Source organism: Aspergillus campestris (assembly GCF_002847485.1).
Source record: "Aspergillus campestris IBT 28561 chromosome Unknown P168scaffold_14, whole genome shotgun sequence".
NCBI lineage: Eukaryota > Fungi > Ascomycota > Eurotiomycetes > Eurotiales > Aspergillaceae > Aspergillus > Aspergillus campestris.
The window spans coordinates 400,554-423,642 of record NW_020194349.1 but is presented as its reverse complement, the minus strand read 5'-3'; the positions used below and the strand labels follow the sequence as shown (position 1 = coordinate 423,642).

Sequence of the window (23,089 nt, the reverse complement as noted above, 5' to 3'; positions counted from 1 at the left end):
CTTTAGTGACGTCACGGCCCGACTCAACTGACTTCGGTCTTCATCCCATGTCGAACTCTCCTACACACTCCTTTTCGCCGATTTGCCTTCCTTGTCATGATTCTCGAATTTTCATTCCTAGTCACGATTCCCCGGTCTGTGTAATTCTGTATATCATGTTTGGTTTTCACTCCGTTCCTTCCTTTTATCTACACATGTTCTACTGCTAGCGAACCCCATCCCGCCGTGACTATTGGAGATGGATCATAATCCGCCCTCGCCCTACCTCGTCAACGTCCCCCGCGATGACCCCTTCGGTGGAACAGACCCCAACGTTGCCTCACCCTGGCGTGCAGGGATGAGTCCGGGCTCGTGGGCGCCACCCTCCGTCGGGCCCGAATTCACCCCTTACGCGATGCCGCCGCCGCAGTTCTACGAACCGTCGATGCTTCATGCCGCTCCTCCGACGCCGTCGTACGACTTTCCCATGTCTGCCCCGCCCCCGAAGGTACCTATTCCGCGCGCGTCGGCATATAGCACCCATTCGCAGCGCCGCCGCTCCGCCCGCGCCTGTGAGCCGTGCCGCCAGCGCAAGATCAAGTGCGATGGGACCCGTCCGAGTTGCAAGCAGTGCGTCGAGAACCAGGTCAAGTGCTTCTACCTGGACGTCAAGCGGGTCCGCGAGCAGAAGGAGCTGGGCGCGCTGGCCAAGAAGGTCGAACGGTATGAGAGGTTGCTGGAAGAGTTGGAGTCGGATGTCGATGATGCTAATGCCCGGCGGATTCGACGGGCTTTGAGTGTATTTCTCTCCTCTCCTTTACTGAATCTATTTATATTGCACCCTCCGGATAATGTTCTCTATTTGCATGTCCTTTATATTGGATGCGCTGCATATATGGATACTCTCTATACTGGATGCCTCTGTATATTGGATGCTCCATATATTGAATACCCCCCATATACTGGACGCCCTCCATACGTGCGAGCTCTTCATATATGAGATACTTCTATATACTGGGTTGCCTCCATATAGTGGATGTTCTCTATATATTGGATGCTCTCTATATCTTGGAATGCCCTATATACTGGATGCTATTCGTGTATTGGATGCTCTTCACATATGGAACACTATATGTGGGATGCTCCCCATATACTGGATGTTTTCCATATATTGGATGTTCTCTATAGTGGGTGGTCTATATATATGTGATGCTCTCTGTATATCAGATGCTATCTGTATATGGGAGCTCTTTATACTGGATGCTCCATATATTGAATACCCTCTATATACTGGATGCTCTCCATATATGAGATAATTCTATATACTGGATGCTTTCTATATGTGATGCTCTATATATTGGATGCGTTGCATATACGGATGTTCTTCATATATGGATGCTTCCTATATACTGAATGCTGTCCATTCATGGAGTGCCCTTGATAGTGGATGGCTCCATACACTGCAACACATACACTCCTTGCGAAATCGCGACAAATACTCACATCGAACAGGCAGACCCCGTCTCCGTCGACGACCCCACCTCCGAATCGGAAAAATCCGACTCCTCCATCGGCTCCCTCGACGACATCGACCTCGTCGACGAGGACCTCAACCGCAGCGAAAAGACCATCGCCATGGGCTTCTTCGGCAAAAACTCCGAAGTCTCCTGGATGCAGAAGCTCGAAGACGAAGCCTCCCGCCGCAGCCAGGACGCCACCCCCTACAACGCCCACCCAGACCAGCAAGCCCCGGGCTCGCCCCACGAGCACACCCACCCCCACCACAAACCGGGCCCCTCCATCGCGACAATGAGCTACCACCTCGACGACCTCAGCATCCCCTTCCTCGACCACGTCGACCCCCACGCCCTGCCTCCCAAACCCCTCGCCGACCGCCTCTTCGCCGCCTACATCGACTCCGTCCACCCCGGCTTCAACGTCATTCGCAAATCCACCTTCCTCGCCCAGTACCGCCAGTTCTACCGCCGGCCGTCGAACCCCCCGCGCCGCTGGCTCGCCATATTGAATATGATCTTCGCGATCGGGTGTCGGTATTGCTGCTTCACAGATAGTGCGGAGGACCCTGACTGCGACGATCTGGTTTATTTGACGCGCGCCAGAAAGTTGAGTCTGGGGCAGAATGTCCTGTTTGAACATGCCGATTTGCAGCAGATACAGGTGGAGTTTTTGGCCGCGTTTTATTTGGTCGTTATGGGGCAGGTTAATCGGTATGTCTATCTTTTCCCCGCCCTCTTGGTTTGGTATGCGTTTCTCCAGAAGTGTGGTGCTCTTCTCTTACGTGTTATGCTCTTCTTGTGGTTTATTATGCCCGAGGGAACCTGGAAGAGTTTGTTGGGAGTTGTTATGTTATGCTCTTGTCACGATTGTTGTGCTCTTCTCTCCTGATTTGTTGTACTCTTCTCCCAATTTGTTGTGCTTAAGGGAATCTGCAAGGGCTGGTTGGAAGTTGTTATGCTCTCCTTTATTTTGATGCTCTTCTCTCATTTGTTATGCTCTTATCCCCCATCATGCACGGAAGAAAGAAAAGATAAAGAAGAAAGATACTGACAATAGCAGGGCTTTCAAATTCTCTAGTGTCGCCTTCCGATCCGCTCTCTCCCTAGGGATCAACCTCCGTTTCGTTGACGACCGCACTCACCATGCTGCCAAAGAAGCCCGTTCCCGCCTCTGGTGGTCCATCTACCTACTAGAGCACCTCCTAACCACCATGACCGGTCGAGTGTCCTGCGTCGGGGAAGACCTCAGTGCAACCCCCCTGCCCATCCCCTTCGAGGAAGAAGACTTTGGGCGCGCCGATGTGCAGCGGCTCTTCCACCACCCAGAGGAGCGCGCCCACCGCCTGAAGCTCACGCTCCTGCAGTCTGACGGGGAAGCCAAGGTCAGCGCAGAGTGGCTCGCGCAGTGCGACCCCAGCGCGTCGCTGTTCTTCCACTGCACGGTCGACCTCGCCACCATCACGCAGGCCATCGTCACCAAAATATACAGCATCCACGGGCTGCGCGAGCGCTCCAGCAAAGTCGAGCGCCGCATCCGCCGCTACAGCCACACGCTCGACCTCTGGCTCGCCAAGCTGCCCCCAGCCTACCGCTTCGACCCCGTCCCGCCGTCCTCAGAGTCCGCCACCACCCACCCCACCGTCGGCCACACGTCCGCCAACGAGCGGGAGCGCGTCTCCCTCGCCATCAACTTCTACTCCTCCCGCCTGACGCTCTGCCGCCCCTGCCTCACACACACCACCTGGCGTCCGGGCCCGCAAGACTCCGGAATCGAGCCTCCAGGACGACTGCCCTCGCGCGCCCAGCTCCGCTACGGCCTAGCGCGCACCTGCCTCCAGTCCGCCTGCAGCCTCATCTCCATCCTCCCCGACACGCCCGACATGGAATGGCTCGCGCGCACGACCCCCTGGTGGAGCATCCTGCACTTCGTCATGCAAGCCATCACCGCGCTCCTCCTCGGCCTCAGCTGCTGGCCATCCCACCGTCACGACAGCGCAGGCGGACGAAGCAGAAGCAGCAGCAGCAGCACCGCCCAAGGCAGTCGCAGCGACAGCGCCTCCCGACAAGACCGCACCAACCATGGCATCCCCCACCCCTTCGGCACGGCCGCGTCCTCCTCAACCGTAACCCCGGGCTCCGGCCCACCCTCCACCCTCAACACCAACACCGGCACCAGCACCCCCAACACAAGCATCAGCAGCATCAGCGCCTCCACCACCCGCCCACCGGGCCCAAACAACCCCCCCGCCGGCCCAGCTCCCTCTCCAACGCACCCCCACCCCAGACCAACACCAGCACCAAGCTCAATACCACCAATTCCAGCCCCCCGGCGGAACAGGCCACTCAGGCGACGAGCTCTCCATCCCGAGCCTGACGAAACACACCAAAAAGGCCTTCATCTGGCTCCACGAGATGGGCCGCACGACGGCTGCCGCGCGCCGCGCCTTCCTCCTCTGTGATAGCTTTCTGAGACGCATTGCGCCGAGTATGGGCCTTGATGTGGGGGATTGGCCTGGGGCGGAGTCGTTGCCTGTGCAGCCTAGTGGGGCGGGGGAGGCTGTGGGGTTGGGGGTGGGGGTGGGGGTGGGGGTGGGGAGGGGCGTTAGTGTTGATGTTGATGGGGAGGGGGATGGTGGTGGGAATGGGGATGGTGGTGGGAATAGGGATGATGGGTGATATTTTGTCAGTATGGGTTTTGTTTAGTTTTGTTTGGGGTTGGGTTAGATTGGGTTGGTTGGGAGGTATGGAGTATGGTTATTGTATTGTATTGCTTTTGGGTTATTTTATGAAGTTCCATGGTTTATCTGTTGTTGTGAGTTGGTGGTGGTGGTGGTGGTGGTGGTGGTTAGGGTAGGATGTAGGGTGTAGGTGGTAGTAGTAGTAGGTAGGTCGTAGGTTGTAATAGCAGTGGGTAGTTGGTAGTAGGTGCGAGATAGTAGTTGACTATCTGAGCAGTATGGCCATTAGTAGTAGCGGTTAGTACTATGGGATTATGGAAGTATCGAGTATCAAGTATCACTCACGTGTAGAGTGTAGAGTGTAGAGAGTAGAAGCATAGCAGTCGTAGTAGTAGGGAGCAGTCAGCAGTCAGCAGTCAGCAGTTAGCAGTATAAGCAGTATGGTACTTTGTAGTTTACTATCTAGTAGTAGGTAGTATAGTAATAGCAGTTAGATGTCAGCAGTTGATAGTGAGCAGTGAGCAGTGGGTAGTGAGCAGTATGACAGTGTAGCAGTAGCAGTAGCAGTAGCAGTAGCAGTAGCAGTAGCAGTAGCAGTAGCAGTAGCAGACAATATACTATATGTCAGAAAGAACAGTATACCGCCAGGCTAAAAAAGTTATCATGACACTGGCGCTTTGTGAATAACCAACTTTTCAAGAATCTTATATTGCGATATAGTATAGTAGTGCAATAGATACGGTCTACCTTAACCTACTACGTGTATACTACATGTACGTTTACCAGGTTATGATGAACTGTAATATAATCAAGTAGGGATAATATAATAAACCCTAATAATGTGTAATATAGTATGCCGTATGATATATGATATATGATAAAAGATATAATAACCAATCACAAATAATGATAATAATCATATAATCATATAATAAGATAATAATAATAATAATAATAATAATAGTGATATAGATCAATAATAGACAGAGAATTGGCAAGACAGACAACGAAACCATATCAAGCAATAACTCGAAACCAAACAAAGAATAAATGATAATGTTAAATAATGAAACCACCCGCATCGCATCCCAAACGAGAGAAAAAAGATAAATAAAAAATAATAGATAACTACAATGAACTACTGCATCTGAGGCAAGATGAACCCCCTCTTTCGCGGATCATCGTCCATTCCGCCCTTCTGGCCCCGGTTCAGCATCATCGGGTCGTGCGGTGTGTGCGATGCTGCCGCGGCCGCGGCGTTGTGGTGAGTCGCCTGGAAGGGCATCTGCATGTGCATGTGCATTGGGTGGTGCTGCGCATGCGTGGGCGCCGTCGCTCCCTGCGCTTGGAGGTGCTGCGGGTGCTGTTGCTGGAGGTGTTGGAGATGCTGGAGGTGTGGCTGTGGGCGCTGGAGATGGGCTTGAGCTTGAGCCTGCGCCTGGACGGCTGCGTGGTTGTGCTGATGCGGATGCTGGAGTTGTTGCTGATGCGGGTGTTTCTGCTGATGCGCTTGATGCTGATGCGGATGCTGTTGTTGCTGCTGTTGCGGTTGTTGGGCCTGCTGCTGCTGCTGCTGGGTATGCTGGGTATGCTGGGTATGCTGGGTATGCTGGGTATGCTGCTGATGTTGCTGGTGTTGCTGATGTTGTTGCTGTTGATGCTGCTGATGTTGTTGATGCTGCTGATGCTGGGGATGCTGCATGGGTAGCTGCATCGGGGTCTTCTGCACATGAGCCTGGAGAGGCATCTGGTGGTGCTGCGGCTGCGGTTGCGGTTGTGGCTGGGCCTGAACCTGGGACAGGGCCGGCTGCGCCGACAGCGACCCCGCACCTCCATTAGGCGTCGCCTGGGAGGAGCCCTGCGTCGCTCCCGGGGTGGGCGTGGGCCCGTGGCTCCCGGGCGCTTGAGCCTGAGCCAGGCCCGGAACCTGGCCTGGCGCCTGACCCGGAGCCTGACCCGGAGCCTGACCTGGAGCCTGACCCTGGGCTTGGGCCTGGGCCTGGGCCTCGGCTTCCTCGGCGGCCTTGCGCGCGGCCACGTCCGCCTTGCGCGGTCGCCCCTAGGCCGGCCGGTCCCCGGCTTGGAGGACGGCTTGCGTGGACGCTTGGGCCGCGGGGGCGCGTTCGGGTCGATCTCAGACTTGCGGGGGCGACCCCGTCGGCGCTTCGCCGGCACGACGGTGCCATCCGGGTTGGTGATCATCAGCGGCGCGGCTGGGGCGGAGGGGCCGGCGGTGGCCACGGCGCCCGCCGACGCGTCCGGGACCGTGGGCACCCCGGGCACCCCGGGCATGTGGGGTTCTCCGGGGCCGATGGGCGCGCCAGGGACAGCACCGTCTTTGGGGGGCTTGGGCTCCTTGGGCTTGCGGGGCTTGCGTTTCTTGGGCAACGGTTGGCCGTCCTCGCCGAGGACCTCCGACTTGCGGGGGCGGCCCCGTTTCTTGGGGGTGGCCGTCTTGTCCGCCGCGGGCGGATTCTGGCCCGGGGTCTCGGTGTAGAAGGCGGGCACGGGTCCCGGGGGCGGGTCAGCGACGCCGAGGGTGGTGGCGGTCTGGAGGGGATGGGGCTGCTGGGCGGGCGACGCGGCGGCGGGCTTGGGCGGCGGCGGCTTCTTCCGGGGCTTGGGGGCCGGATCGGGCTGGGTGGGCTGGATGGGCTCACCGAGCAGATCGATGGTACCGGTCATGGCCGACGCCGGGGTGGCCGTCGATGGCGGAGCCCGTGCGGGCGGGACCGCCGCGGCCGGCTGGGACTGGGCGGCCGGCTGCGGGGTCGAGGTCGCCCGGGGCGCCTGGGAGACGGGCGGCTGGACGAGGGACCGGGGCGACTGTTGGGCCTGCTGGTAGGGGGAGGGCTGAGACTGCGGGTACGACGCCGCCGGCTGCGCGTGCGGGTACTGGCGGGAGAAGGCCTGCGGCGGCTGGAACTGGGCGGGTTGCTGGGCCTGAGCCTGATAGGGCGACCGCTGGGCCTGCTGCTGGTACCGGGGGTGTTGCTGGTATTGAGCCTGTTGCGCCTGTTGCGCCTGCTGTGCCTGCTGCGCCTGCTGCTGCTGCTGCTGCTGTTGTTGTTGTTGCTGCTGCTGCTGCTGCTGCTGCTGATAGGTCTGCTGTACGTGGTGCTGGTAAGGCGAGGCCTGGGCAGCCGCCTGGGCCTGATAGGGAGAGGCCTGAGCTTGAGATTGGTAGGGGGAGGCCTGGGCGGCGGTGTGGGGTTGATACGCCTGCTGAGCCGCGTAAGACTGCGGCTGGGTGGAGGCGAAGTGGGCCTGCTGGTGCTGGGGTTGAGTAGTGGTGAGCATGGGCGAGGCGGCGGCCGGAGAGGTCCCAGCAGGATGGGTGGCCTGGCGATGCTGCAGGTGCGCATGTTGCTGTTGCTGCTGCTGCTGTTGCTGCAGACGCTCGAGCGACTGTTGCGGGGACCCCAAGGTCATGGCGTGGGCGTGAGGGGACAGGGTGGTGGCCTGTGGGTTCATGGCGTTGGGGTGGGCGCGAAAGTTGGCCATGGGGTTCATATTGCGCTGCAGGTTCTGCAAGGACAGGTAAGGATCCTTGACCTGACCGACGGAGTCGGGATTGCGCGACAGGAGATCGGAGGAGCCCTGCGGGGGGAAGTGGTTGGAAAAGGTGCCGAAATTGCCGCCCGTGGGGAGACCGACCAGCGGCGCCGACGAGGCGGGGGTCATCTTGCGGAGATCGGGGGAGTGAGCGGCGGCGACGTCGGCGGCGGAGGGACCGCGCAGAAGACTACCGGCGCTGATATTGGACCCCTGATGGGCATGTCCCGCGGAACTCATGGACGGGGATTGCAGGGAGTGTTGCTGGTGTTGTTGTTGTTGATGTTGTTGTTGTTGTTGCTGCTGCTGCTGCGGGTGCTGCTGGGCGGTCTGCGGGGGGCGAGGGTGGAAGGAATGACCACCGTAGCCCATCATGATGGGCGAAGGGCGCCGTCAGAATCCGGGCGCGAGGGAGGATATAGACAATGGTATAGACAATGGGTGGATGGAGAGGGTGGAATTGGATGATGGGATGGGTGATGCGTGGTCGCGCAGGATCGGCGTCAGACGGACATGTGACGCGTGGTGGATGGATGAATGGATGGAGGATAGATGGGAGGGGGGGGAGAGAGCAGGAAGATGCAACAGTGAGTAAGATAGAAGAGTGGGGAGAGTGAGAAGAGGAGAGTGAAGAAGGCAATCAAGAAGTGAGGTTGAATTGAAGACCAAGAGAGGAAGTTGAGTCGAGATGAATTTGCGGTGTTTGTCGATGCGCAGCCTGAGGCGCGATGCGGTCGGGCGGCGGACAGAGACCAGGAGCGCAGTTCCCTTTTTTTTCAGGCAGCGAATTAATGATTTAAAAATAAAAATAAAATAATAAAAAATCAAAAATAAATAATAAAGAAAAAGGGAAAAATCAGGAGAGAAAAAAGGGAGACGAGCGAGGCCAGACCCCTTGAACCCCGGCGGTCGATGGGGCACAATCACTCTGGACAATATTCTGAATCCCGTCCAGTCCACCGGATCTCAATAGCCAAGATGAGAGATGACCCCGATGATGATGGAGACGATGGAGATGGCGATGGAGATGAAGATGATGGTGGTGGTTAATTATTTTTCAGAAAATGATTTTTTCCCGGCGGGTTTGGGGGGGTTTTCTGGGTCGCGGGCGGTCACGTGGGATTTCTGTATCGTAGTACCGTCCCATACCGGGTATCGTGGAGATTCCCTGCTGTTATTTAGAAGGAAACACACCATTACATACCTCCCATCCATAATCCAAATCAAATCAAAATCAAAATGAAAAGAAAAGAATAATAATAAAGAATTATCCAAATATGTCGATCCATGATGCAATTAATCATTAAATAATAATTAAATATTGGAATTACAATATTAAATAAATACTACATAGTAGAATAATGAATTTGATAATCAAGTAAAAGTCCAACCAGACGATGAAATCCCACCTGTCATTCCCTTCAAGTTTCACGACTCAACAGTAGCCTTATCTCTATTATGGAATAAAGAATACTTCCACTTGGAGAATTACTATCTATCTCTCTCTCTATTATATGATGAGAACACCAGTACATCGAGAATATTGATGTCAACAATGATGATAATGATTTTACGGCGAAGGCTGCCATTTATCTGCCTGAAAACTCTGCGTCAGCTGACTTGCTTCCACATATATCTGTAACACCATGATAGACACATCTCTATCCAATATAACCATTCATCGTCACCACACTGGAGGTAGTGTAGACTGTCCACTGTATAGACTATAGTTCATAAATAGCCAGCTGTTCGTTCTTTTGTACCGGAGAGAAACAGTATAATATATCAATATTCCACCGCATCAAGGCGATTCACTAGCCTATACTGGGTACACTCCATACTAGCTGTAGAATATTACTGAGTAGTCTTGTATGATTCAAGGGTCGGGAATATTAGAAGATGCAGGGACTACTATAAGTAGTAGTCTACTGATGATAGAGGTGTGGAGGACTAAGAATTTAGTCGAGCGCTATCTACTTGATATATATAAAGAGAGAGACAACATGTCAGCTGACCTGTCAGGTTCCCCTCACACTTTATATCCTGAGTCTTCTAACATCTTACAACCATTAACAACATTTTAAAACCCTTAGAATCAATGAGTTCATCAATAGTTGACTGTGTTATCAGTCCTACATGATAGAAGAGTGTCCTCTATCCTACACACCCCACTAATTCAAATGAGACAGATCCATCCTTTCTCTTTCATTAAGAAGGTCAAATATTACTATCATCATGATCGCCAATCTATATCGATCAACTTTATAGACTCACCCTGACTCTAGATCAATCTAACGGTCCCTCCGAATCCCACCGTCGCCTCACCAGCTGGAACGACCCCGCCTCCCATCCTAATACCGTCTTCCCTCCCCTCTCCATCCTCTCCCCCCAGATACATCCCACCGTCTATCGCTCCGACAACGGTATCAACCAGCCCAACTACACACGCGGACGGTTCAGTTTGAGGTGGTGGCGTACGAGGTCGATAGCCGCATGACGTCGTCTTCGCTGGTGGCTTACACGATGGCGTGGGAAGTGTGCAGGTAGGTTGTCGAGCGGTGAAGATGTTACCGATACGGACGATTCGTAGGACTCGATGGGATGGAAGGGATATATCTACAAGTGTAAGGAGTATAGAGTAATGGTTGAATTCATTATAAAATTGTAATGGAGAGTGGGGAATCTGGAGTGGAGATACCCCGCAGGATCTTGTCTTGATCTCGATCTGTGGTTGAAATAGAGTTCATCCACTTGTCTCAATTATCAGCATGTCTATATCAGACAGTATCTTTATTGAATCATCTGAAGCCATTCTTACTGTATAATAATCTCGATTTATTCTAAATGGTCTATCTCTGTTCCTCTACACTATACCGGGAGATGTTTACTACCTTCCTAAAGAGGACAGCTCCCCCGGCAACCGTCACTTGACCTCCTTACTTCATCTTCTTCCCTTCACTTCTTCTCTTCACTTCTTCTCTTCACTTCTTCCCTGTCATCTCAGCCTCTCTTCAACTTCATCTTTCTGCACCTTCCTTGGGCTGACTCCACATCACCAATCAGATCTGCCCACCATGCGGGGTTTCCGCCAATGGTCTCATTCCCTCCCCGAATGGCGTTATCCTGCAGCCTCCGGTCATGATCTTGACGACCTCGAGCGGCGCCCGCTCGCCTCGCCCACCGCCCGTTCTCCCTTTCTCCCTGCCGACGGTATGATCTCGTCGATGCAAATAAAACCCCACTGACCCTCAAAGACGCGATGGACGCGCCCCAGAGCCCCAAATCCGACCCGGAGGGGGCCTCCGGGGGTACTAGCCGCCCGGATGATCCCCCGGCGCAGTCTCCCTACGAGGCCCGCGCCGCGGTCCTCAACCGCGCCATCCAAGCCATCGGCATGGGTCGCTACCAGTGGCAGCTGTTCGCCGTCATCGGATTCGGCTGGGCCAGCGACAACCTCTGGCCTATCGTTACCTCGCTGATCCTCGTCCCTGTGTCCTACGAGTTCCCCGGCCCGGAGCCCGAGCTGCTGACGCTAGCCCAGAATATCGGACTGCTGATCGGGGCCCTGTTCTGGGGCTTCGGATGCGACATCTTCGGTCGCCGCTGGGCCTTCAACCTCACCATCGGCATCACGGGCCTGTTCGGCCTGATCGCCGCAGGGTCACCGTCCTTCCGCGCCATCGCCACCTTCGCCGCCCTCTGGTCCGTCGGCGTCGGCGGCAACCTCCCCGTCGACTCGGCCATCTTCCTCGAGTTCCTCCCCGGCTCACACCAATACCTCCTCACCGTGCTGTCCATCCACTGGGCCCTCGCCCAGCTGCTAGCCACCCTCGTCGCCTGGCCGCTGATCGGCCGACAAACGTGCGCCTCCGCCGAGACGTGCACCCGCGCCGACAACATGGGCTGGCGATACTTCCTGATCGCCATGGGCGGGCTAGCCGTCGTCATGTTCGTCGCGCGGTTCCTCTTCTTCACCCTCTTCGAGTCCCCCAAGTACCTCATGGGCCGGGGTCGCCACGCGCAAGCCGTCGCCGTCGTCCACGAAGTCGCCCGTCGTAACGGCCAGCCGTGCCATCTCACACCCGACGCGCTCGACGTGCTCGCCGATGACCACCCAGATCGCCCAGCACCATGGTCGCAGCGACTAGGCCGACACCTCGAGCCGCTGGCCCTCCCGCACGTACGGGCGCTGTTCCAAGGGCGGCGACGCGCGCTCGCGACCACCCTCCTCATCGCCATCTGGGGGCTCATCGGCCTCGGATACCCGCTGTACAACGCTTTCCTGCCCTTCCTGCAGCAGACGCGCGGCGTGCAGTTCGGCGATGGCTCCATCGACCAGACCTACCGCAACTCGCTGATCATCGCGGCCGTAGGCGTGCCGGGCAGCCTGCTGGGCGGGTACCTGGTGGAACAGCCACGAATGGGCCGACGGGGATCGCTGACAGTCGCAGTGCTAGCGACAGGGACATTCCTCCTTGCATCAACGACAGCGCGCACATCAGCCGCCCTCCTGGGCTGGAATTGCGCGTTCAGCTTTGCGAGCAGTCTCATGTACGCCGTGCTGTACGCGTACACGCCGGAGATATTCGACACGCAGCACCGTGGGACGGGCAATGCGCTGGTCAGCGCGGCGAATCGGGTGGGGGGCATCCTGGCGCCGATTATTGCGCTCGTGTCGGATATGCGGACCAGTGTGCCGGTTTGGGTGAGTGGGGGGTTGTTTTTGGCTGCTGGGGGGTTGGTTATGTTGATTCCGTATGAGACGCGGGGGAAGATGGCTAACTAGTTTCTTCTGTATTACCTTTTTATCCCTTCATTCTTGGTATGAAAATATGGTATTCTTATCTTTATTAATCGTGTATTGTTTGATTACCTTGCTGGAGTAGACACTGTAATGACAACCTGCAGTACCTTGCATGGATAAAGTCTAGCCAGTACTCCTACAGGATAGACTAATGTATAGACCCCATCCAACTAATCAATCAACACTGTCCTCATCCGTAGGTCTCTATACTATAACCAGACTGATCCATCCCTGTAGGGTTTATATCATCCAAACCATCAATCAAATGATCACCCCTTACAGACGCCTACAATGTCTAAGACATACATGAGTTGCTATGGTTTTGATTTGTTGATACCGTATGTCGTATGTTTGACATCAACATGAGGCATATGTGGTGTAGGTAGGAGGTAGGAGGTAGGTGGTTGTAATTATGATCTAATATGGGATTGCCTATTGATGGGGAGGCATAAATACTCTTTGATCCTCTCCTCCTCTTATCTTCTTGAGAATATTTTTCATCACCTTGATAGTACGTGTTGAGTTCATTTGAAAGAATCTATCTAGACACAGCTGGTTCATCTAAAGCCAACTTACTGTGCAAGAAAGACGAAAGAAGAAGAAAGAATTAAACAACAAAATGCATCTCTCTACTCTCACCATAGCAACTACCCTCCTCTCCCTCGTCAGCGCCTTCAACACCACTCATTCTCTGGATGCTCGCTCCAACACTACCCAGCTTGACCCGCATCGTCATATTGCACGGGGCAACACTGCAGGCAATGTTACCACCCGCAGTGTGAGGGTCCGTCGGAATGATTCTGTTCCTGTTGATGCTGTATGTATCTTCTTTTCCTACTTATAAACACTTGTATATATACCGGTATATGTGTATAGCTAACAGGACCCTAGATAACGATTTACATCCACACTCCCGATTATTCCACTCCCCAAGAGTGGTTCGTTCCGCCGACTATATGCGTGCAGCCTGCGCCTATGTATTCTTCCCTTCCCTTCCCTTCCCTCCCCCCTGATAGTAATGGTTTGAGACTAATGATGATGATGATGATGATGATAGGAAAATCCAAGGCTTTGACCTCTCCCACGGATCATGCTATTTATACTCGTATGTCCCCGTTCCTTACTCTATCAAGCAATGTATTGTGGATACTGACGTAACTACAAGGCACCCACTGTGTTATGGACCGGCCGTGTTGGTTTCATCCGATGTGAAGCCCGTGTTGGATGGGGTGGATGTGTTGGGGGTGAAGTGCGATCATTGATCCTCCTTTTACTTGGTTTACTGTCTTTTATGATCTTATTGTTTTATGATGCTCTTAAGTTGTTAGGATCGTTCTATTAATTCAATGAATTCCATGATTTGGATAAGAGTGTTATCGATAAATGATAAGATGGATTAGATAGTGGATGACGTCATGACGTCACGGCATCATCGTGATGTCGTTTATACAACCTCGATTGTATCTTTTATCTTTCTATATCTGCTCTTCGTTCTCTTCTATTTCTCTAATCTGCTTCATCTCTTTCTATTCCGTACATTCTACTTCCATTGATTGTATATCTTATATCTTACTGTATCATATTCAACATGCCTGCTCATCACTCCCACGCTCCTCGTCTGCATCAGTATGTCCCTATCCGACTTCCTGTCTCAAATCTCATATTCATGTCCCCAACATCAGAACAATTCATACTAATACCAAGTAAAGTATCGGCCGGTGGATGCCCTCCACCAACGCCGCTCACCACGAATGGCTCGGCGGCGTCATCGACCACGTCGACAAACGCAAAGCCCACCCCCTCCACCCCGCCATCGAAGACTTCAAACAGCTCATCGAGTCCAACACCCGCGTCTTCATCCTCGTCTCCTCCATGTTCGAGGAACTCCCCCGCAACCGCACCTACTCCACCGACCCCACCGGCACGCCCCAGATCAGAGACTACCACCACCTCCTCCACGTCCTCAACTACCTCATCACCACCGCCCCCACCTGGTCCGACATGTCCCACCGCGTCGGCCTCGTCGGCCTCCCCATCAACGCCGTCCTCGACTGGTCAATGGGCACCCCCTCCGGCTACGCCGCCTACCTCGATCCGGACATCAACGCCGCCCTCAAGAAGATCCTCGACGCATGGGGCGCCTTCCTCTCCTCCCCGGCCTCCGCAGAATGCATCAACCCCGGCCCCCACGGCTGGCTCGGCCCCACCGCCAAACCAGACCTCTGCGCCGTCGCCAACGAGCCCACCGCCTCCTCCCTCTCCTTCGAAGACCTCTACGTCTGCGACCCTGCCGCCCCGCACCACGGCTACACCTCCTGGGACGACTTCTTCACCCGCCTCTACCGCCCGGGCATCCGCCCCGTCGCCGACCCGCACAACGAAGCCGTCATCGCCAACGCCTGCGAATCAACCCCCTACAAGATCGCCCACCGCGTCAAGTCCCGCGACCGCTTCTGGATCAAATCCCAGCCCTACTCCCTCCAAGACATGCTCGCCCACGACCCCCTCGCCCACTCCCACTTCACCCACGCCACCGTCTACCAGGCCTTCCTCTCCGCCCTCAGCTACCACCGCTGGCACGCCCCCGTCTCCGGCACAATCCACAAGGCCTACACCGTCCCGGGCACGTACTACGCGGAGCCCCTCTTCGAGGGCATCGCCGACCCCGACTCGCAAGTCGCGCCGGCGGCGCACCGCATCGACCTCGCGGGCCAGGTCACGGCGCAGGAATACAACAGCGCCACCGCAACCCGCGCAATCATCTTCATCGACTCGCATAACCCGGCCATCGGGATGGTGGGGTTCATCGCCGTCGGGATGTGCGAGGTGTCGACGTGTGATATTACGGTGCGCGCGGGCCAGCAGGTCCACAAGGGGGACGAGCTCGGCATGTTTCATTTTGGCGGCAGCACCCATTGTTTGGTGTTTAGGGAGGGCATTAAGCTGGAGGGGTTGCCTGTGCCGGGCGAGGTGACGCATAATGTGCCGGTTAAGAGTAAGTTGGGGACTGTTAATGGGTGATTATTTAATTTTTTTTTTTTTGGTTTATTGATTGTGATTTGTGGACTTGGTGTACATTGTTTGATGTTAATATGTGATTGTATTTGATGTAATTCTTCATGTATAAGGTAGACACCTGTACATGATAGTACATACAGGTGTAGATTTGTTGCTTGATATTGATATGCTGCCGTTTCGTACGGTAGATGTATCATGTAGAACAGTCTCGTAGGCTGTGATGTACATATAGAGGTTAAATAGAACAATCGATTGCTGGATATCGAACCCTACTACTCGCCAATTGGTGCGTTTGGTCGAATGGTCAAGACAAGACATGCTAATTGAATGAATATACTTCTACCAAACTCATTTCAAGCAACACTACCATAGATCCATCCAACATACCAGTGCAATTTATTTATCATCTGAATATCTCCAGACCACGCATTGGTCGCTATATGGCTGACGTCTCAAGACTATCCTATGTAGATGCATCAGTGTATTCGGATTCACTCTCATACTCACCCAACTCAATCCCATCCGAATCAGAATCATCCGAATTAGATATGTTGTCGGGATAAATTTCATTCGTGTTGACTTGATCAAATTGCAACCGTTGCATCGCATCGCGCGGATCAGAGGTCTTCTCCTCCTCCTCATCCTCCTCCCAGTCCTCCTTCGGCCGCTCCCACCCCCGCTCCCCCTCATCTTGCCGCACTGCCAGCCGTTTTATCACCTCTTTCGCATCGTGCAGACTCACGAGCTTGCGCTTCCCCGGGTTCTGCGCTGCCCGCGCCTGACACACGTCGTACGTGATCTGTCGGTTGCTGCGGCACTCGGGGTCGCACTCGTCCATGTTAGTGCTCGTTGTGCCGCGCTTCGAGAATTCCGTCCACGGCTCGTTCGCCGTCACTTCTCCGGTCCATAGCTGCTTGACGACTTCCAGCGGCGTCATGCCGTTGGCGTCTTCGCGGTGGATCAGGTCTGGCCGGATGTCGAGTATCAGCCCCAAGGTCTGGCGCAGTTGCAGCTTCGCCACGTGGTGCACCGGCGTGTTACCCGTGCCGTCGATGAGCTCGAGCTGCCTCTGTTGCCCCGTTGACTGCGACAGTTCCAGCACCTTCCGGAACACGGCCACCTCGCCGCTAAGTTCCGCGTAAACGTAGTCGGTGTACGGGTCCGACCAACGAGAAAACGGGTAAGATGTGTGCATCCACCGGGCGAGCGGCGTCAGGGAGCCAGGCGCGTCCTTCGATCTCTCCGTCAGCAAGGATGGAATCAGCCTGCGGTCCAGGAGTCCCAGCAATTCGTCCATGTACCGCGGCCCTTTGCGCTCTCGCCCGTCAAAGTCGCAGAGGAGCAGGTGCAGTAGATTGTTTCCGGTGACGCCTCGAACCGTCTGGTCTGCTCCGGCCTGGACTAGCATCTCAGCCGCTTGTACCCGCGACAAGGCGAATGCTACGCCTAGCGGCGTGTAGCCCCGGCAGCATCTCGTCTCCAGACACCCTGGCATTTCTCTTAGTAGGTATTCTATCAGCTGCCGGGACTCCTCGGTCGGTTTGCTGCCAATTGCACAGTGTAGAACGAGATGTTCTGCCTTTGTCAGCTAACGTAAGAGAAACGGGATACCGAGAAACCTACTGCCCGCGTTCAGCCACCCCATCAGAGGACGCTCAATGCCTTTCTCCGACTGCGCCAACAAGCCAATCCGTTTGTCGTCTGTGTGTCTCTGCACGAACTCCAGATAGTAGCGGGCCGGCGCCGTGCTGAGATACCACTCTGTGCTCTTCAGGCTCCCTTTCCACGCCGCGGTCAACAGCGGGGAGACCCCCATATCCGTGTTCTTCTCCTCGCCTTCGCGACCCGCCCAATCCGCTCGCTTCGTCCCGCGGACCGAGAGTCCTTCGTAATACTTGGGCTTCTCTTTGATCCAGATCCCCGCTTGGTGGACCAGGGCGTCAATCGGAAGTTGCGCCCCCGTCCGCTTGATCAGCTCCTCGAGACATCCGAGTCGGCCTTTCCGAATCGCGAGGTCCACGAGTGATTCCGGTACGCTGAAGTAAGTGGCCTCGCTGTCTGGGCCACGGCGTTGAGCCTCTTCAGCCAGTTCCAGCAGGAAAACGAGCAGTTCCACATCGTCCCTTTCAACGGCGTACTCAAATACATCCTCGTGTCCGCGCCCGGTCGAGTGTCTCAACTCGTCGACGGTTTGACCTCTCGCAGCTACATCCGAATGCTCCTGGGTAAACAAAAATCCATAGAACCGATGTTGCATCATCGAGATGGCGGTCTTGTCGCACTCGATCTGTGTAACCGCCTCGCCGATCTCCTCGACGGTGAATTGGTCATCAACCACCTCACTGCATATCTCAAGGTCGTCGTTGATCCGGTATCGCACATTTGTGGCTTCTTCTTTTCGCGGGTTGTATTGGATTTGGCCAATTTCGAGCATGGCCCGGGCTAGTGCGCGATGTCCTCGTACGATGGCAATGGTAAATGGCGTCATATTCATATGGTATTCGTAGCCTGAGATCAGAAGAGGGTCTTTCTTGCCACCTTCTCCCCATTTTGCCAGGGTGAGCTTTTTGACCGTATTCAGGTCACCCCGCCACGCCGCCTCGAATCTTTGACGGGTTAGTAGCCTATTACAAAAACGGTTGGAACACATATTGTGGACTTACAACTCGAAGTATCCGCGTACCTCCTCCTTATCCATGTGTGGCGGCCTGAAGCTGAATTGGCTTTGTTGCCCCATGAAGAGAAAGTTTGCCTGGAAGGGCTTTTTAGGGGATTTCTTTTTGGTCTTTTTCGAACGACGCGTTTCGTAAACCGTTTCGGTGTTAGGAAAGAGCTCAAGAAAGGTCTTGGCGCCTCTGTCCAGCAACGCGTTCTCGAGCTTTTCGTACAACTCGAGTTTCTGTTTGAAAATGGTACGTTGCCTCACGTAGCTCTCCCAGTTATTCGCTTTCATCATCGCTTTACATGCTCCGAGCGTTCTATTGTAATTCAATCGCGCATCTTTCAGTTTGTGCACTGCGTGCCACCTCTTGTAGGAGCCCATTAGAAAGTCGTCTAAACAAACCTCGTCGGATGGAAGCGGACGAGGGAGCTTGCTGTTTCCTGGCTTGGTTGCACGGGAGCGGACCTCCTGGATCTGTTCTCGCACGACTTCTAAAAGAGTCCGGGGTTTATAGAGATCTTTTTCGTGGATGGTCTTCTCGGGTTGATACCTGGTTTCATGGCCTTCTTGGGTCAGCGTATTCGGGTCGCAGCCTCGTGTCACCATCTCTAGGGCCAGCCTGGGTAGATCTTTCAAAACGGCAAGGACGATAGGCTGAGAGCATTCGCAGGCGAACGTTTTTTCGGGTTCACTCATCCCCAACTTCTTCACGTTATATTGGGCCTCTTTGGCGAAGTCGACTGAGAGGGCGGCGCCATTCTCGAGCGTCCTGATCGCGACATCGGTATTTCGGGCACTGATGGCTACCATCAACGGTGTAAACGCGGTGACATCCCTCCATCTGCATCTGGTAAAGGAAACATAGTTGATGGCTTTGAGGGTGGCAGATGGGCTGAGCCGCGTGAAGACATCCAACAGTCCCGCATGCTTAGAAGCAGCGACATAATGTATAGGGGTCCTGTGCCCGAGATCCGCTTGGGTTGGCGTCGCTCCCAGTTGCAGCAACTTCTCTACCATTGGCATTGCCTTTTCCGATGGCAGAGATAGGGCCAGCACTAGAGACAAGATGGCTCCTCGTGGACTGGTCCCGTAGTACCCATGCTCGAGCAATTTTATGGGCAGCAAGACGTCAGCGCCAAAACAACTGACCAGCTCCTCGACCATGTCCACATGCCCGTTTACAATGGCCAGGTGGAGTGGCGAGGAATTGGTGTCCCAGGCGAGCGCATTTACATCGTAGATGTCGGGTCCGTCCTGGTCATCGCTCTCAGACACTTCCATTTCGCCATCCTCGTTCACCTTCACGAAGGATCCAATAGTGTCCGAATCATTATCGCTGGTATCAACCACGTCGTCGTCGGGCCCGGCTCGCTCGGGATCGGCCGGATCGGACTTGTGCTGTTGGGCACCAGCCGGATCGGATTCATCCTGACCGGATTCGTCATGTTCCTGTTTGACTTCTTGAATCTGTCCTAGGCAGTCTTTCTCTGCGGCGGCTTCGTTTTCTTTGCTCTTCGTCATGAGAATGCGGACAATTTCGAGACTCCCTCGCTCGGCGGCTATATGTAGTGCGGTGCGTCCGTCTACAAGGCGCGGTGTGATCCGCGCCCCGTGATCGACCAAGGCTTGCACGATGGCAGGGGTGGATGTCAAGCTGGCCAGATGCAAAGGCATGCGGCCGGTATAATCGCGAGTATCGGGGTCGGCACCCTCCTGTGCCAGCCATTCCTTCACCCCCTCAAGATCGAGGTTCACGATCGCATGGCAGAGACTCTCGGTGCTGCCAATGTAGGCCATTTCTATCGTGGTCAGTCATTCGCACACAGACAAAGAGAGGCACGCCCCTACCTGTCCAATCGAGATCGGTGATCGGGTTAAAGCTTCCAATCTCCTGGCGGCCCGGATTGTCCTTGATGAAAGAGACATCGCCAGATACATGCGTCTTCCCTTCTTGTTCGGCCACCTCCTTCTCTTCGTCCGTCACCGGAACAGGGCAGCTACCACAGCAGTCTTGAAGGATATTCTCGACATCCCCGAAAAATACAGGATGCCGGTGGAGGTTGACATCCCGGTTTTTATTTTCATTCCATTCGCTGTTGAGAAGCAGGTCCTTCTGGAATAACAGTCGCTCGACCTTGGCTGCATTGAATTTCGGGCCATATGGGATGGTCTTGACGGTTAGGGTTCAGCCCAGGTTTAGGGGGCGAAAGACTTACGAAGGTGTTATAATTCGACACTTCATCCCCGTCCGCCCAGTCGGCAACCTCATCTTCAAAGTTATCTTTAATGTTGTCCCTCATGGTGCTATTTCGGTACCGAGATTCCTTTGCAGGACGGCCTCGCTCCTTCCTTCTCTGGTCGAGATACGAATCACGGTCGGACGAAGTCGGCAGGTGCTCCAGGATCAGGAGACGGGCAAGACCGAGGGTCCGTGAAAAACTTCGCTCGAAAATCGTCTGTCCCTGTTAGATCATGGGTGGGATGGTATTTAACAAAAGACTTACCGGGTCGACGCGTGACCGCTCGAGTTCTGACCAGAAGATCTCGAAGCCACGACGGGAGTATTTCGAAAGACGATTCTCATAAGATGGCGACCGCCGCGTCAGATCAATATGATTGGCCTGCGTGATATACGACGCGAGGGCCCGCGGAGCGAGATAGACCTGCTTGCCATCAAACGCGACACAGGAGCAGTCCACATCGAATCCCGTCAAGATCTCGGACACTGATTTGTAAATGCGCAGAACAATCTGGACATGACGGGTGGGATACTGCGACACAATCGTAATGGCGTTCTTGGTGCGGACCGATGTGGTTTCGTAGATGATAGCATCCTTGATCTTGGTTTCGATCTGCTTGATCTTGTCAATGGCCTGCTCCTCCGTCAACCCGTAGAGAAACAGGTCCACATCCGATGCTGGAGTAAACTTCTCGTGATAGTATTCCCGCAGTAACCGCTTTGATCCGCGGTACTTCTCGGGGACAGGCAACAACGAGGTCACCACGGCACTCCCCGCAACCACGACGTTACTCCAGTCCATCTCACTCAAGGCGGCCTCGGAGAAGATGCTGAGATTGTGCCGGAATTCCTCCAGTTGGGGGACCACTGCGGGCGAGCCATGAGGCTTGCGCTGATCCGCCTTCAGAGGAATCATGTACTTGTCCCGAGTCTCCTGGGTCTCCGCCGACGGGTTGCGTGCTCGGATACGAACATCGGTCGAGCCATCATGTCCATAAAGAGGGACCACGTTCAAGTCATTGGTCTGCAGGATGGGGTTCGATGGCTCCTGAGCGAAGAGCTTTCGAATCTCGGCCTCATATTCATTAAACGGCTGAATTAAGTCGGAGATTGGAGTATCCGGATAGGCCTGAATCCACGATGGAAGACGAGAATGGCTTGTGGGGAGTTTGGGGAGATTGTCTGCCATGATGATATTGCCTTAGTATGAAGCTGATCGCAGTAAACCTCTACCAGTAATGGACCTTGATTGGCAGTTGCATCAAAGTCCGAGAGGTTTAACAAGGGAAAAGCGGAAACAGAAAACAGGGAAAATTTCAATAAAACTAAAGACACATCAATGGGGTGATGTGAAAGAGATAAAGAGATTCTGAGGCTTGGAATAGTTGCAGAAACAGTTCTCTCCGTCTCTTTAAGTCCTGGGGCAGCATTCAGGCTCCAACGCAGCCTTGTATCGGAGTTTCCTAATCCGGTTTAGCTCCAGGCGACAGGCCAGGCAGCTCCAGGCAGCTCCAGGCCGCCTCAGGCCAATCGTTGCCTATCGTGGAAATGAACCTCTTTTTCATCTTCCTCTTCTCCACTTCCGATCGCTACATCGATTCGCGTGCTTGTATCTACGCACGATGGTTTTATGATGATATGGCGAGAGTCAGGGGTTCTACGCTAGTGCTCGTCGCTAGTCAGTGCATTTCCTGTCCAGCATTGAGCGGCCAAGGATGATATCACTCTAGATGTGGTCTCCTATTGGGTTCATGACCACAGAACTCACATCGCAGGCAGTCTTTGGTCCGGATATAATGCCGTTCAGGGATCAACTTGTTGCACTGTCTGGCCTGTGTTGATAACGTGGTTGCACTGGTGGCGCTGTTGTGATGAGCTGTATAATAATACCACCCCATAGGTGGAATATATATCTCCTGCCCCGGCATTTCCCCGACGGGTTATACAGATATTCTCCGAACTGGTGTCATCTCCACGTATAAAGTTCATGGAATCTTCAAAGAGGCACCATGGAACGTCCTTGTGGGACCATGACAGTATGACAGGCCTGCGCCCTCGATCACATCCCCACATTATACAACACTTGTCAACAGACTATGATCTGACAGTCGATTCAACACCAATAAATCCCCAGCGCAGAAAAACTGCTGCAGGGCCCAGTGCCATTTGAAATCCCCGTGCTGCCGTCGTCTGACTGACGCCGAAGAATACCGGCCATGCAGTGCCACCCCGATGTCGGCTGGCAGCGGCATCCCGTCTAGACAACCTCGGCCATCGTTTCACAAAACACCGAACAGGTTTGCGCGATATTGCCTCAATGGTATAGACAGCTACTAAGAGCCATTGCCAACCGACTCAATTCCACGCCAATATGGCGCGTTTTTGCTCTCATGACAGTGACGACCCTGGCCGCGCCACGCAACCGCTATACTACCGTGGTGTCAGAACAAGATTCAGTGCGACAGGAACCAATCGCTCCGCGTCACTTTCTATCCCAATGACCCTAGAGCTAGCAGTTTGAAAGGTTGCAATGGATTGATATAGTTACATTAGCCGAGCGCCACTTCTGGGTTGGGGGCCGGTCAGCACTGGGAGGTCTACTACTTAAATACCCCTTTGTTCATTGCAAGGAGCGGG

At 54.5% G+C, this 23,089-nt stretch overlaps 6 protein-coding genes across 6 annotated transcripts; 4 read left to right on the top strand and 2 right to left on the bottom strand.

The window, feature by feature from the left end:
• Nucleotides 1-238: 238 nt before the first annotated feature.
• On the top strand, nt 239-4,345 carry P168DRAFT_299930 (transcription factor; the record flags this gene model as incomplete). The annotated part of the gene is made up of 5 exons (XM_024838374.1): nt 239-778; nt 1,492-2,207; nt 2,557-3,479; nt 3,844-4,038; nt 4,314-4,345. 5 exons carry the CDS (start codon nt 239-241, stop codon nt 4,343-4,345), a joined length of 2,406 nt encoding a protein of 801 aa, XP_024689133.1.
• A 967-nt stretch (nt 4,346-5,312) lies between these two features.
• Nucleotides 5,313-8,104, bottom strand: P168DRAFT_285217 (uncharacterized protein; the record flags this gene model as incomplete). Its single annotated transcript, XM_024836186.1, has 2 exons — nt 5,313-5,966; nt 6,005-8,104. The coding sequence occupies 2 exons, from the start codon at nt 8,102-8,104 to the stop codon at nt 5,313-5,315; spliced, it is 2,754 nt and encodes a 917-aa protein (XP_024689132.1).
• Nucleotides 8,105-10,807: 2,703 nt separating this feature from the next.
• On the top strand, nt 10,808-12,552 carry P168DRAFT_260022 (putative sugar transporter). The gene has a single exon (XM_024834650.1). It carries the CDS (start codon nt 10,989-10,991, stop codon nt 12,513-12,515), a length of 1,527 nt encoding a protein of 508 aa, XP_024689131.1. The 5' UTR covers nt 10,808-10,988; the 3' UTR covers nt 12,516-12,552.
• Nucleotides 12,553-13,050: 498 nt separating this feature from the next.
• Nucleotides 13,051-13,847, top strand: P168DRAFT_293421 (uncharacterized protein). The gene is made up of 4 exons (XM_024837804.1): nt 13,051-13,350; nt 13,425-13,510; nt 13,591-13,638; nt 13,699-13,847. The coding sequence occupies exons 1-4, from the start codon at nt 13,153-13,155 to the stop codon at nt 13,793-13,795; spliced, it is 429 nt and encodes a 142-aa protein (XP_024689130.1). The 5' UTR covers nt 13,051-13,152; the 3' UTR covers nt 13,796-13,847.
• A 223-nt stretch (nt 13,848-14,070) lies between these two features.
• P168DRAFT_260020 (phosphatidylserine decarboxylase family protein) lies at nt 14,071-15,575 on the top strand. Its single transcript, XM_024834649.1, has 2 exons — nt 14,071-14,159; nt 14,243-15,575. The coding sequence occupies exons 1-2, from the start codon at nt 14,122-14,124 to the stop codon at nt 15,552-15,554; spliced, it is 1,350 nt and encodes a 449-aa protein (XP_024689129.1). The 5' UTR covers nt 14,071-14,121; the 3' UTR covers nt 15,555-15,575.
• A 400-nt stretch (nt 15,576-15,975) lies between these two features.
• On the bottom strand, nt 15,976-21,808 carry P168DRAFT_260015 (ankyrin repeat protein). The gene is made up of 6 exons (XM_024834648.1): nt 20,718-21,808; nt 20,430-20,669; nt 20,062-20,383; nt 18,215-20,012; nt 17,175-18,157; nt 15,976-17,126 (listed from the first exon to the last, which is right to left on the bottom strand). Exons 1-6 carry the CDS (start codon nt 21,639-21,641, stop codon nt 16,015-16,017), a joined length of 5,379 nt encoding a protein of 1,792 aa, XP_024689128.1. The 5' UTR covers nt 21,642-21,808; the 3' UTR covers nt 15,976-16,014.
• Nucleotides 21,809-23,089: the final 1,281 nt, after the last annotated feature.